A 14,329-nucleotide genomic window follows, 5' to 3' on the forward strand; every position below is an offset into this window, starting at 1 on the left:
CTCCCCAACTGTCCCTCTGAGAGACGGGACGCGGCTCAGGTTACAGCAGGACGGCCGAGATGATGGATGCAAATTCACACACACACACACACACGGCACTCGCTTGACTTCAGGATGTACAGAATAAATGACCGATTAACTCTGATTTCAAAAAAGTAACTGAAACTGAAACATTCTCTCACCTGGAAGGTTGAAGAGGAAAGGAGATATGATGAGAACAGGAACGTTGGTCTGAGACTTTTGTAATGTCGCTGTAGTCTGGCTTTAGAAAATCTGTCATGATGTAGAGTCGCAGGATGAACCAACATATGGATATGAATGGCAAATATCACAACGTTAAAGAAAGTGAACTATGTTAAAGTGTGTTTTTATCTGTGTGTGTGTGTGTGTGTGTGTCCCTGTGTTTGTTTCTAGCGCCCTCTCCGGTGAGCGTGGTCAGGAAAGGTCACGCCGGCAAGAGCAGCATCGGCCTCTCCTGGGCCGAGCCGGACCGACCCAACGGCATCATCCTGGAGTACGAGATCAAATACTTTGAAAAGGTATTAAAAAAAAAAAAAAAAATTTGGGCGGTTACTTGTCGCAAGAATTACAAAACAGTGTGAGAAACGCTTTGTCAGGACTTCATCCCTTCAGAAATGTTTTATACATAAGAACACCATCGCTCAGCGGGGGGTTTGACAGCTCAGACCAGGCGATGATGCGTCTGTTCTTAAGGATTCACAGCCCAGGGCCCTCCTATGAATATTAAATGGGAGATACAGATGAATGCTGAGGCTGTCAGAGGAGAAGAAGTGTTGATTCAAGAGAGGCAATTTACGTCCCACAAACAGCCCGGCCTCTGCTGCTGGGAACCGACGCAGTGACTGTTAGACGTTTGTACGCATGTTTATACATACATGTGCTGTTTATGTCTCCAGTGTGTGTGTGTGTGTGTGTGTGTGTGTGTGTGGAGTGGGATGTGTTGGAGTTACTAGTCACAGTCCTTCATCTTGGCTGTCAGTGTCAAAAAAGTACAGAAAAACATCAAATTCTGTCCAGGATTTGTGCCGTTATCGCACAATTTCCTGGGAAAATCAGTTTATTTGGTACTTTTATCCTTCCTAAACTCATATTTTGCCGCATTGCAGGTATTTTAATTGCACAGTTGTTTGTTATTTTGAAAGTTCATTGAGGTGCTGAACTCTTTGTGCCGCTCTGCTCTTTGGCTCCTTTGTCACACCGACACATTGTGTGTGTTTGCCTGGAAGTGTTTTCGCTCCTATAAAACTGTTCACCTCAACAACGAGAACCAAAAAAGAAAAGGGTGAATAGGACGCGACAGAAGCCGTTGGATCCGGGCAGCGAGCGCAATCTGATGCTCCCCCGCAGACGATCGTCCCTCTCTCCTCTCTGGTGTCTTCGTCTTTTCTGGGAAGGTCAGAGAAGAAGAATAAAGGAGAGGAGAGGAGGGCTGTGGTCAGTGGTTAGCTAATGGCCTCTGTGCTAATGGAGGGGGCATTTAGCTGTGTTTAAACCTGATGTGGTTACATTTGGGAAACCGATCCCGCCACACACACACAAACACACACACACACACGCACGCACAACCCTCACGCTCACACGCAGAAGTGGAATTCAGCAGCTTCTAAAGGTCATAATGTTCAATATGAAGGATCAGACAGTAATCACCCCTCTCTCTCTCTCTCTCTCTCTCTCTCTCTCTCTCTCTCTCTCTGTCTCTCTCTCTCTCTCTCTCTCTCTCTCTCTCTCTCTCCGCCGCAGGAGCAGGACTCCAGCTACACCATCATTAAGTCCAAGGAGACGGAGATGGTGGTGGAAGGCCTGAAGCCCTCGTCCGTCTACATTTTCCAGGTCAGAGCCGATATGAAATGCATGTATACATAAAGATAAGAAGGGAAAAGAGGAAGAGTAGCCAGGAGCAGAAGAAGAAGAAGAAACTGTTCAATGTGTGAGGCGCAGAACAAAGAGAATCATCACGATAAAGAATGGATTCCATATCTTTGAGGGAAATGTGTGTGTGTGTGTGTGTGTGTGTGTGTGTGTGTGCGTGTGCGTGTGCGTGTGCGTGTGTGTGTGTCCTGCAGAGTTGGGTGGGAGTCTTTGTGTGAAATCTGCAGCTGGTGAAGCGTTGTGCGTTCAGATGCGTTGATTGTAATTAGAGCTGCCTGAGATTCCAGATGCTTTTTGTTTTCATGCAATTTCGCTGGGATTTGATGATGTCGCCTCACGGTGTCATCTATGACATCATTCGATATGCTGATGTGACGCGACGGGTTGTGATTTGTCACAGGTACGAGCCAGGACCTCCGCCGGATATGGAGCGTTCAGTCGACGGTTTGAGTTCCAGACCAGCCCTTACTGTGAGTGCGCACACACACACACACACACACACACACACACACACACACACACACACACACACACACACACACAGAAAGAGTGTGTTCCCTGCATGACAGCACAATAAAGTTATACTTGTAGGTGATAACAGATGTCAGGTGTGAGTGTGTGTGTGTTTGTGTCTGGGTGTGTGTGTATTCGTGTGTGTGTGTGTGTCTGTCTAACCCCTCCTGTTTTCCTTGGCAGTAACAGCCAGCAGTGATCGTGCTCAGGCTTCCATCGTCGCGGTGGCTGTCACATTGGCTTTAGTCCTACTGGCTGTGGTGGCTGGATTCCTGCTTAGTGGACGGTAACACACACACTAGCACACACACACACACACACAGACATGGTTAAATACACACACCAGGCATCCATGCATGTATGCGTACATATCGGCACATGCAGGCACATCTGCACACATATTCCCTCCACCCGTCTGCAAGTGCATGTGTGGACACCACACACACACACACACTCGCACACGCCACCACAGGCGCACTCATGCATGTACGGGCTAACAAACACAGACGTGTGCGTGCAGGAAGTTGGAGGGCACTGAGGCTCAAAACCCATTGACTCATCGGATCCAGCAAACCAAATACTGACTGTGCCCTCAGGCAAACACACACACACATACACACACACACACACACACACACACACACACACACACACACACACACACACACACACACACACACACACACACACACAGATGCCCCTCCTCAAACCTACCATACCAAACCCCTCTAGCCAAGCCGGCTTGTTTAACTGGGATTTGAGATGGATAAGACTTGGACATGACCCCTGTGTGTGTGTGTGTGTGTGTGTGTGTGTGTGTGTGTGTGTGTGTGTGTGTGTCTTTCAGGCGTTGCGGCTATAGCAAGGCCAAGCAGGATCCCGAGGAAGAGAAGATGCACTTTCACAACGGCCACAGTGAGTTCAGAGATCCCAGACTGGCTTTGTGTGTGTATGTGAGTGTGTGTGTGTGTGTGTGTGTGGGGGGGGGGGGGGGGGGGGTTCAGATGGCGGTCATCGTCTGGAAGAGTTTGTCTGTCCTGGAGGTAGTGTGTGACAGTGTTTTAGCATAGGAGCTGAAGTGTGTGTGCGACTCCACTGCAGAGGATACACACACACACACACACACACACACACACACACACAGGTCTATAGGCGGTGACAGCTTCATATATGTCGCCGCGCTCTTGGCTCGGTTCTCGTCTCTGCCCATCTGTCGGCATCGGAGCCAAACCGGAGCGGTGGCGGTGTCACACATCCGGGGTCGCATCATCGCGTGAAATGATGTCAAAGTCAAATGTAGCTGTTATGTAGGTCAAGAGTGATGTCATGTAAAGCCCTGTAATTGGGCCAGGAGAGGTGTGGAAGTGTTTTGGTTATTTTCTATTAGAAACCCTCCTTATCCTCATCATCCTCTAGAGTCTAGATGGTTTACAAGCCGGAGTTTAAGTAATCAATCAAAAGCATTTACAACTGGTGTGTGACTGAGGCAGTAAATAAAAAGAGAAATAAAATCATCTTAAACTGTTCAGACTATTTAAAGAGTTATTTTGCAAACACAGATAACTGCACATTTGTATCAAAGTTATATTTTAGACATTTTATTTACCAGCTGTATTTTAACCCATGAACCTAAACGGATCAAATGGAACATCGCTGTGATTCTAATGGAGCTAAAGTAAAATCATCACTCACAGCGTCACACACACACACATGGACCCACGCTTCACTGTAACGGTTGAATAAATATGTAAACGAGGTGTAAATGGTAATGATGGCGTGTGTCTGTGTGTCTGCAGTAAATTTCCCGGGGGTGCGCACCTACATCGACCCGCTCACCTACGAGGACCCCAACCAGGCCGTGCACGAGTTCGCCCAGGAGATCGACGTCTCCTTCATCTCCATCGAAAGGATCATCGGAGCCGGTGAGTCCCCCCCTCAGGTGTGTGTGTGTGTGTGTGTGTGTGTGTGTGTGTGTGTGTGTGTGTTTGTGGGTGTGCGTGTCCGCGCGCCTTAAGAAAGCACTGTTTCAGCATCTTTACCGAGCCTATCTGACCAGAATAACAAATCACAGAATTCATTATCGGCCCCTCTGATCTTCTGCGGCGAAGCTTTCTTAACCAAACATGCAGCGCTCAGTAAGAACAGGAAGTTGCCTGCAGTCGCTTTTGTCGCGTTATTCAATATACAATATTTAATAAATACTCCCAGAACCAGTTTCTCATTACCGCTGCACTAAGTGCTCGGTGGCAGATTTTACCACAGCCCTAAAAATGTCACGCTCATAATTGCACCTTGCTGTCGAGACACAAATTGACACGCAACCAGTTAAGCAAAGCATTGTAGGAGGAAATGACACTTCACACGGTTATAAACGGTGTTTGTGCTCGTCTGATGAATGTGTTGATATGCAGCGTGCGTACGCAGCATTTAAATAGGTCCTTCAGTTCAACACCCTCAGTGTTTGAGGTCTCCCCCTTCATGAATCCATAAATAGCGCCGTGATGTTCGCCATTCAGGCTGGAATCGAGCGACGCCTGGATGGCACCGGGAGAGCAAATCAAACCGCGTTGGTAGCATGGCAACCCTAATCCCACAGACAGAAAATGGGTAATTGCAATTTTTATTTGCATGACAAAAATGTGTGTGTGTGTGTGCCAGCGTTGACGAATCTGCAGATGTTTCCAGCGTTTTGTAGTCAGAAATGGTATCGGTGTCATCGGCACGTTTCTATTCTGTGCTGCTCTGAGCCTCTGAGACAATGCATCCAGATCTCTGAACACACACACACACACACCACGTCTAGATGAGGGAAAGCGGTAACCAATCACTTTAATATAGAATCTGAATAGAATAGAATAGGAAACCACCTAATTCTATTATTGTAATTCAGTATGAAGGTCAAGTATTGTCTATTATCTGCTTGTTAAGCTCCGCCTCTTTGCTTTTAGGGGAGTTTGGCGAGGTGTGCAGCGGGCCGCTCAGGCTGCCCGGGAAAAGGGAGATCCAGGTCGCCATCAAGACCTTGAAAGCCGGATACACGGAGCAGCAGAGGCGGGATTTCCTGTGGGAGGCGTCAATCATGGGCCAGTTTAACCATCCGAACATCATCCGTCTGGAGGGCGTCGTCACCAAGAGTGAGTCGCCTGCTCGTCTTCCATCATCTTCATCATCTCATCATCATGTCGTCAGCAAATTGATCTCCATCTCGGAGTTTCTGGTCAATGCTTCATCAGTGTTATAGATCGAAATGTTAAATGTTGACACTTTCTAGTTATTTAGGTGAACGTGGTCATGGTTACTTTACTAACAAAGAAGGAAAACTTTTGAAGGAATCTGATTTGGTGGAAGTTTGACTGAACTTTTCCTTTGTTTGGATTAAAAAGCCTAATGTGTGTTTTCCTTCTCAGGCAAGCCAGTGATGATCATCACCGAGTACATGGAGAACGGGTCACTGGACACCTTCCTCAAGGTAGGAAAGGACAATCAAAGAGGTGAGAGAGGGAAGTCAGGGCTGTGAGGAGGCTCCCAGGGCTCGATGGTGTCCAGGTTGTGTAGATATTCTGGAACTGGCTGTAGAAGGAGAGGCCTGATTTAAGGTGGTAAGGTGAAGCAGCAGGCTGGCAAACCTCTGAACTGACAAATCAATCTTCCTCAGCTCTCCGGTCTGTTCGCTAATTACAATAGCAGTGACTCTCAGCTGGCAGACAAGGTTAATTGCCGGTATGGAAATAGGACAAGAGGAGAGAGAGAGAGAGAGAGGTTGGTGCGGATGATGACGGAATATTTTAGAACAGAGGAGTGCGAATTTGGGAGAGGCGGCGATGTGTTTGAAAGGTGAGACGAAGCAGAGATCTCACCTGACGGGATTCTCTTGCTTGGCTAATCTGCAAAAAAAAGGCAGGAGGTCGCGTGACAAAAGAGGGAGGAAGGGGGGGGGGGGAGATGTGTGGAGAGAGATGCGGTCAGGGGGAAAAGTGCTGACGTGACGGTGCTGTGACCCTGGAGGGGAGAGGATGGAGACGGCAGTGGAGCCGGGCAGCCCCTGCAGCCGCCGAGAGACCTGGAGAGGTAATTACATGCATGGCTGCTGAAGTGAGGCCACAGAGGCGTGAGGAGACCACGGGGCTCCGACCGGGCGGATTAACTGTCTCCGCCTGTGGACACGGCGGCGGCGTAAGGAAGACTTATAACCTGCAGCTTGGCCTCCACGTCTTATTTGACTTATAAGTGGGATGTTCAGACTTACACGCTCTGGATGAGCGATAGAAACTCAAGTTAGAGCTATTTTCGGTTCACTCAGAGGTTTTGGCGGCAGCTCCGTGTCTGCTGGTGGAGATAGGAGGCGAGGGAGGGCGGAGGGTGGACGCTTAAAGCAGGGTGAGACTCGGGTCACCCTTGAGCAAGGCATCGAAAGTTTGAGGAACAAGTTATTGTGGAAACCAAAGAAGAATTTGATTTTTCTGTTCAAGCGTGGAAAATGTCCTCCAGTGCTGGACGACAGAACTGCGAGTCAAAGTTGGACGTGTTGGCCACTAAGGCGCTAAATCACAGCTTGGCTAATTACCAGCGAGCGGTTTGGCTGCGCCGCTTTCTTGCCGGAGGGCGACTTTTACGACGCCATTAACAAAAATGCAAAGCTGTGGTTTCTCAAGGAGGAGAGGTCAGACGTTTCTTCACTCTTCTTCTTTTCTCTATTAACCGGAAAGCTGACCCAGTTTGTCCACCGCTCGCCTTCAAACCCACAGAGCGTGCGGCGGCGGCGGCGGTCACTGACCTACATGTTGTTGTTTCTGTTTTCCGTCAATGTTAGCGGCTTCCAAGCGCGGAGACCTTAAAGACCCTGTGTGTTTGTGTGTGTGTGTGTGTGTGTGTGTGTGTGTAATGCAGACTGAGTTTAGATACACTCAAGCCGAGAAGCACCGGATCACTGCAGAGCTGGCTTGTCACAAGTTACTGTCTGGTAAATCACTGTTGTCTGTTTCCTGTCTTTAGAAAAACGACGGTCAGTTCACGGTGATCCAGCTGGTCGGGATGCTGCGAGGCATCGCATCTGGGATGAGGTACACGTACAACACACACACACACACATACACACACACACACACACACACACACATATATATATATACAGGACTTGACGTTAACTCCACCTGTGTAGCCAATGCGTCAAGAGTAAACCTGTCTACGTACACACACTGCTACTCTGTAATGTACTCCTGAACATTTTGCCTCATGTGGGCTCTGTGTGTGTGTGTGTGTGTGTGTGTGTGTGTGTGTGTGTGTGTGTGTGCGCAGGTACCTGTCTGATATGGGATACGTCCACCGAGACCTCGCAGCTCGGAACATCCTGGTCAACAGCAACCTGGTGTGTAAAGTCTCTGATTTTGGCTTGTCCAGAGTGTTGGAAGACGACCCTGAGGCTGCATACACAACACGGGTGAGACTGTGTGTGGGTGTGTGTGTGTGTGTGTGTGTGTGTGTGAGGTAGAGATGTAGAGGGCACGCTGTAGTTTTTTTGTCAGACATTTATATTTAATGTTGTGTTCATGAAAGTTTTCCGATGCCAACACCCGCTGCACAAACACAAACGTAAACACACACACATACACACACACACTTGGAGCAGAGGCAGCAGCAGGGCTTTTTAAATTGAGCTGTGTGGGGTCCTGTCAGCCACAGACAGGTTGCCTCTTGCAGGAGGAAGTCCAATTAGTGCTGCGCTCCGTCTCCACAGCACTCAATTAGCACCGAGGCTCGCAGCCTGGGCGCCAAATATCCTGTCACTCACCTCTGGGCGTTGGGCTCTCCAGCTTCCCCCCCGCCTCCTTCTGACAGAGCAGAGAGAAACACTTCACACCACTCAAGTAATCACGAGGCAAACACGTCCGTGAAACGCAACGCGTTAATTTTTAGCCCTCATCAGCCTCCACGCGTCTCCGCTTCCTCTGGAGCTCAGCAGTCGCCGTTTCTATCTTTACTCTCAAAGCGCCATAATGAAGACGAGGGAGGGAAGAGTGGAGGAATGTTCAAGCCCCCAGACAGTTAGGACAGGGATTTTGCGAAGTAAAAGTGAAGTGTGAATGTATTCCCAAATTGGTATTCATCAGTATAATTGTAAGTTGGACCACATGGGGCAGAAATGTCTCAATTAAGACGTTCATTCCGTCTATAATGTGAGCCTTCTGAATGGCTGCAGCTGTGTGTGTGTGTGTGTGTGTGTGTGTTATACGCCGTATATTTGCTCAAGCGTGGCTCTGAAGTCCTGGTTGATGTAAACGTCTCATTCACCAGATGAGCAGAGAGGAAACGTGACTTCAATAAAAGCTGATCCAATTTAGTTGAGACGAGACGTGTGAACGCTTCTCCTCCTTGTCTCCCTGCAGGGCGGGAAAATTCCCATCCGCTGGACGGCGCCGGAGGCCATCGCGTACAGGAAGTTCACGTCAGCCAGCGACGTTTGGAGCTACGGGATCGTCATGTGGGAAGTGATGTCATACGGGGAGAGGCCTTACTGGGAGATGTCCAACCAAGATGTAAGTTTGATATGAATCTAACACACACACACACACACGCAGACTACCGGCAATTTCGTTTTCCCGCTTCCCCTTACCTTGAACTCGAGGGCCCCCCCCCCCGCAGACACGGAGCAACACACTTCCCATTACAGTGGAAAATGTGGGGGATTAAGATGGAGAAGCATGCAGGTGTGTGCGCCGCGTTTCCAGGCTCCGAAGGCTGAGCGGAGCGTGAGTGGGCCGTGGGAGGCCTGTTACCATGAAAAGCCGGGCGCTAAGTGTGGACAATGAGAGGGGGAGGCAGCAAAGGAAACACACACAGGCGTCGCAGGGTGCAGAGAAAGGAGCGTGTAAGCAGAAAGAGTGAAACAGGTGAACGCCCGCACAGCTGCTGTGCTCAGCAGAAAGGCCTGGCAGGAGGAAACGCCGTATATACGTCTGCACGTATAGATTCACCTCACCTTCTATAGCAGCCGCAGAGAAATGATTTATAGATGAGTTTTGTTGCTCTGCTAAAACATTATCCAAACGCTTAGACGGAGTGAGTTTGTGGAGTTAGAGAAGACGAAGAGAGAGAGAAGAAGAGAGAGAAGAAGAAGAGAGAAAGAGTGAGAGGGTTAATGAAACAGGAAGCTGAGTGTGGCACCCATAGGGTGGCCCGAGGGTCATTTCCATGGGGATGCAGTAATCGTGTCACACAGAGATGTGTAATCACACACATACTCGCACCAATTTCCCCCCCTTCCACTTTCTCACACACACGCACGCGCACGCCCCGCCGATGACCTCGTCCTCCCCGGCTTCAGACACCTCCTCCTGCCCTCTTTTGGTTATTAGGCTGTTTGTCTCCGAGACATGGAGAGAGGAGGAGGAGGAGAGGAGAGGAAGATGAGAGCAGAGGGGAAGGAGAGGTGAAGACGTTTGATGTTTAATTGAAAGTGTTACGGCAGATTTCGTCTGATCTGCACGGAAAAAACCTCTCTCTCTCTCTCTCTCTCGCTCTCTCTCTCTCTCTACCTGTCCTTTTCGCCGCTTCTGCCTCTCCTTCCCTTTTCGTGTTGCACTCTCCTTTCACTCTCAAAAACCTGATCTCTTCCTGCTGTCTTTCCATCCTCTTGTCCTTCCTCTTTGTCTTCCTCTTTCCCCTCTCTCTCTCTCTCCCCCTCTCCCCCTCTCTCTCTCTCTCTGATCTTTCCTCCCTGCCAGTCAGTGGTGTGTTGCTCCTCTCCCACTCGGCACACCGCAATGATTTGATGCTACACTGCTCTCTTTCACTCGTACGTGTGTGTGTGTGTGTGTGTGTGTGTGTGTGTGTGTGTGTGTGTGTGTGTGTGTGCGTGTGCGTGTGCGTGCGTGCGTGCTGAGCCCTATCATGTCAGTCTATTGTGTGAATTCTGACACGAGTAAAAGCTGTCATGAACTCAACAAAATCAATTCCCTGCAGCCTCCCTCCCTCCCTCCCTCCCTCCCTCCCGCGCTGGCAGCCGGAGCTTCCCGCCTGTTTCTTCCTCTGCAGGTTCTCAGAGTGGATTTGATTCAATTTGTCCCGAAAAAACATTCAACGACGCCGCCGCCGCATCTTGTTACTCGCCAAAACGATTATCTGGGCCACGACGTGTGTATCAAAATGAACAAACGTCGTCTTCTTGCCGTCTTCTTCCCTGGCAGACTTGATGCAGGTCGGAGCGCTTGGGGTTCAGGTACAAGCGACACCCCTGGAGCCAGATTGAGGGTTTTTACTTAGGAGCGCTCACACTTCCTGTAACATAACCTTGGCAGCCTCGAAGCACTAATAGATGCTTCAACTTCCACATTGTCAAAACCATCATACATTATTACAGACACAGTTTCTCTCCGCCGTGTTGTTATGAAGCTGGTTGACCTGCTGGTTCAGGTGCAGAAACCAGCTGATGGCTTCACCTCCAGCCTGGAAATGACTTATTGACTTTTTCCAAACTTTACACACACACATACACACACACACACACATTATGTAAAAGTATACACACCTAATATGTATGTGTGTGTGTTGTTGTACTCTGTCTTCTATAATTCACACAGCTGGTAGATTCTTTGCTGTTTGTTTGAGGTGAATTGGAGCCGACTCGCCTCCCAAATCTCCCAATAAACTTCTCAACCAAACCGCCGGAGCTGGATTCAAACACTATTAAAAACACACGGACAGAATTCCCTCCTTTACCCTGCCTTGTTAGGTTTGTTACGGAAACCGGAACACACAGCCGTCATATCCATAAGTAAGCGATCTGCGAGCTGTCAGGGCGAGGGGGAAACATCAGAGCCAGGATTATGGATTCGGGCCCTCAATTTCTCAAGTTTGCGTTCAAGTCCACAGTCGGCTCGTAATTCCAAAGGTCGGCGAATAAGAGTTCCGATTAAACTGTTGATGAGTGAGTGTAGGTGCGGACCACAGTTTGTGTCTGAAGTTGAGGCCTGTGCCTCAACCGGCGGCCTCTACATCCTCTCCACGGTCCTTCACCATGAATTAAACGTCTTCTTTTTCTTTGCCAGTGTTTGTTATTCTCCGTGTGAATCGGCTCCGGCCTTTCTATTAACAGCATTTTCCTCCTCCTCCCGTCTTCCTCTGTCCGCTCCATCTCTACACATCTCATCCCTGCAGGTAATAAAGGCGGTTGAGGAGAGCTATCGGTTGCCTGGTCCTATGGACTGCCCCGAGGCGCTCTACCACCTAATGATGGACTGCTGGCAGCGAGAGCGAAGCAGCCGGCCCAAGTTCGATGAGATTGTCTGTCTGCTTGACAAACTCATCCGCAACCCCAGCTCGCTGAAAAGCCTGGTCAACTCCTCACACAGGTAGGAAGTCGCACGCACGGCAACACGACATGTCAACAACGGTCTACAAACGAGAACAAAACCTACCGGAGTGTGTTTCCAAGGCCAATACAAAGAGAAAATCCATTTAAGATCCTAATCCTTTTTTATTTGATCATTTACTTCTTAAATCTTTGCTTTATTGCCACATCCAAGTGATGAGTGTAAAGTCAACGTAATGTTTCACTGATTCATTTATTGAATCAATACTGAATAGATTCTTTGCATTATGAAGTTAATTAAATGGAGCAGTGCAAGAGTAAAGACTCATCAGGGTTTTGTGATGAAATGTAAATAGGGTCGAGTGTTCAAGTGTTGTTAATTAAAATGGAATGGACATGAGAGTGTGTGTGTGTGACTGCAGTGTGTGTGTGTGACTGCAGTGTGCAGGCGAACAAAAGCTGCAGAATTACACATTAGTGTGAATTGTAGTCAGTGGGGTGTTTTCTTCTTATCCCAACATTTGAACATCCAATTAGTATTCCCTCACTACACATATGCATTGTAATTGTGTATAATGTCATGAAGTGGCTATGAGCTTTAAAAAGGCCACATTTAGTCAGACGCCCTTATTACCTCATTTTCTTTGCAGAGGGAATAAAACACTGTGGGGTCTCTGTTTCTATTCTTCTCCTTTCCACTCTGTCTGTCACACACACACACACACACACACACACACACACACACACTGAGACTCATGAATCAATACCATATCTAATAGCCCATGTAATAACCTATGACAGTCTGTCAGATGAAGGGGACTCCGACACGCCCGCCCTGTGTTTCACATGACGTCCCTGCGTGGAGAATATTATTTGCAAGCGAACACGTTTTTTTCATTTGATCGCAGCCAACGCTATTGTTAGCGCGGCACGTGAGCGGAATGACAAAGAGTTCAGAGGGGAGGGTGAACTCGTGTAATCAAGCAAGTGTCCCGGTCTGCGATTGATTAAACCGTCCACTGATCTGGTCCTGATGAGACCCTTTAATCTGCTTTAAGAACACTTTGTCTTCTTCTTCTTGTTCTTCCTTCTATCAGAGTGTCCAACCTGTTAGTGGAACACACCAGCCTGGAAGCGGACAGCTGCACGGTGAGCCAGACCATAGGCGAGTGGCTGGACTCTATCAAGATGGGCCGCTACACTGAGCTCTTCGTGGAGGGCGGCTACTCCTCACTGGACAAGGTGGCTCAGATGACATCAGAGTAAGACCACGAGCACAGCACCTCAGTCCACTCCGTCCATTTGACCTGGAATAATAACAATGGCGACGAATTAAACCTAACAGCATTAGCCATATCCTTAACTGGAAAATGAGGAGGCAGGATCTATTACATGCTTGTCAGACTATGAAACCGGGAAGACTATTAACTCTGTTTACTTGAGACATCTGCTCAATTTTTCTTTTAATTATTCAGTAATGTAATTGTCTCCGTCAAAGTTGTTTTTTGTGTGAGGATTGTGTTGTAATGTAAAAGTGTAAAAGCTCTCACTTTTAATCAGGTATGAAATTAAAACACGAGGTAAAAACATTACGCTCCTGTAATCCAAATCATTTGGGAGATAAAGTACGACAAAGCTGTGCCGGAATTTAAATATATATATATATTATATTATACTACACTATATAAATATATAGTGACAATAAATGTACAGTAGCAGCGGTACTGTCTACGCCCCTAGAGTTGTGTAATTGTAATTGCATCCACTTAGTCAGAGTTTCTCCCGATGCCAAGTTTGTTTTAGTGCCAAACACATTTTGTTTACATGCTCTATCCTCTGATGCAGCTCGGCCGTGTTTGATACTTGTTTTCATGTTTTACAGGGATTTGCGCAGAGTGGGAGTGAACCTGGCGGGACATCAGAAGAAAATCATCACTAATATCCAGGAGATGAGAGTCCATATGAACACCATCAACTCTGCCGTAAACATCTGACTCAGACGCACAGGCAAAGGCACACATACGCACGCACACACGCACACACACCCACACACAGAATATGGACCTAAGTGATGAAAAGACCTGTTTCTCAGATTTGCTGTTGGACCTACGTAGGCACTTTCTATGGACGAGAAAACCCAGTTGGCATGAAACTGAAGGAGACTGAAGGATCCTCCTCTCGTTACTGTTGTGAGTTTGGTTGTGAAGTCGTTGCAGAGCTAAAACCAAACCGAAGCGAAGTGAAGTGGCGACAGAACCGGAGATGCTTCATTCTAATTATATCCGTCTAAATCTGGGAAGATTCCGGCATCTCTTTGCTCTTGTTTGGATTCTCTCAGATCAAACATGAAACTCAGCCTGCAGATGTGACTGGGAGAACATCGAGCACCTTCTGGCTCTACGGCATATAGGGAGTTTAATGCAGTCGGCTCAAAGTAAACTTTTTAAGCCCGTCTCAGGCGATCAGGTGAGCGCCGCACATCTGAGCAGCACTGAATCCCTCTGACTGCGTCTCTGAATTGAACACGTTCTCAGGCGGGGTAACGTTGTAATGATGGACCAAGGGGCGTTTCGTCATTTGGATGTGCTTTGGCTTTTATTGTCCGGGCCTCAGGCAGGT

The 14,329-nt window shown here is 48.2% G+C and overlaps 1 protein-coding gene across 1 annotated transcript in view; it reads left to right on the plus strand.

The window, feature by feature from the left end:
* Positions 1 to 13,755, plus strand: part of epha5 (EPH receptor A5) — a 45,009-nt gene extending 31,254 nt beyond the window's left edge. Inside the window, exons 6-19 of the mRNA XM_076163871.1 lie at positions 415 to 539; positions 1,762 to 1,851; positions 2,291 to 2,360; positions 2,587 to 2,689; positions 3,251 to 3,318; positions 4,200 to 4,325; positions 5,352 to 5,537; positions 5,811 to 5,872; positions 7,396 to 7,463; positions 7,699 to 7,840; positions 8,787 to 8,936; positions 11,557 to 11,750; positions 12,808 to 12,972; positions 13,593 to 13,755. Of these exons, the coding sequence (XP_076019986.1) occupies positions 415 to 539; positions 1,762 to 1,851; positions 2,291 to 2,360; positions 2,587 to 2,689; positions 3,251 to 3,318; positions 4,200 to 4,325; positions 5,352 to 5,537; positions 5,811 to 5,872; positions 7,396 to 7,463; positions 7,699 to 7,840; positions 8,787 to 8,936; positions 11,557 to 11,750; positions 12,808 to 12,972; positions 13,593 to 13,704 (1,661 nt within the window). The 3' untranslated portion in view covers positions 13,705 to 13,755. The remainder of the gene's footprint in view (positions 1 to 414; positions 540 to 1,761; positions 1,852 to 2,290; positions 2,361 to 2,586; positions 2,690 to 3,250; positions 3,319 to 4,199; positions 4,326 to 5,351; positions 5,538 to 5,810; positions 5,873 to 7,395; positions 7,464 to 7,698; positions 7,841 to 8,786; positions 8,937 to 11,556; positions 11,751 to 12,807; positions 12,973 to 13,592) is intronic.
* The last annotated feature ends 574 nt before the right edge of the window (positions 13,756 to 14,329 follow it).

The sequence above is a fragment of the Genypterus blacodes genome, unplaced genomic scaffold, assembly GCF_046128005.1.
Source record: "Genypterus blacodes isolate CSIRO-AG114 ecotype Tasmania unplaced genomic scaffold, CSIRO-AGI_Gbla_v1 ptg000133l_1, whole genome shotgun sequence".
Taxonomy (NCBI): Eukaryota; Metazoa; Chordata; class Actinopteri; order Ophidiiformes; family Ophidiidae; genus Genypterus; species Genypterus blacodes.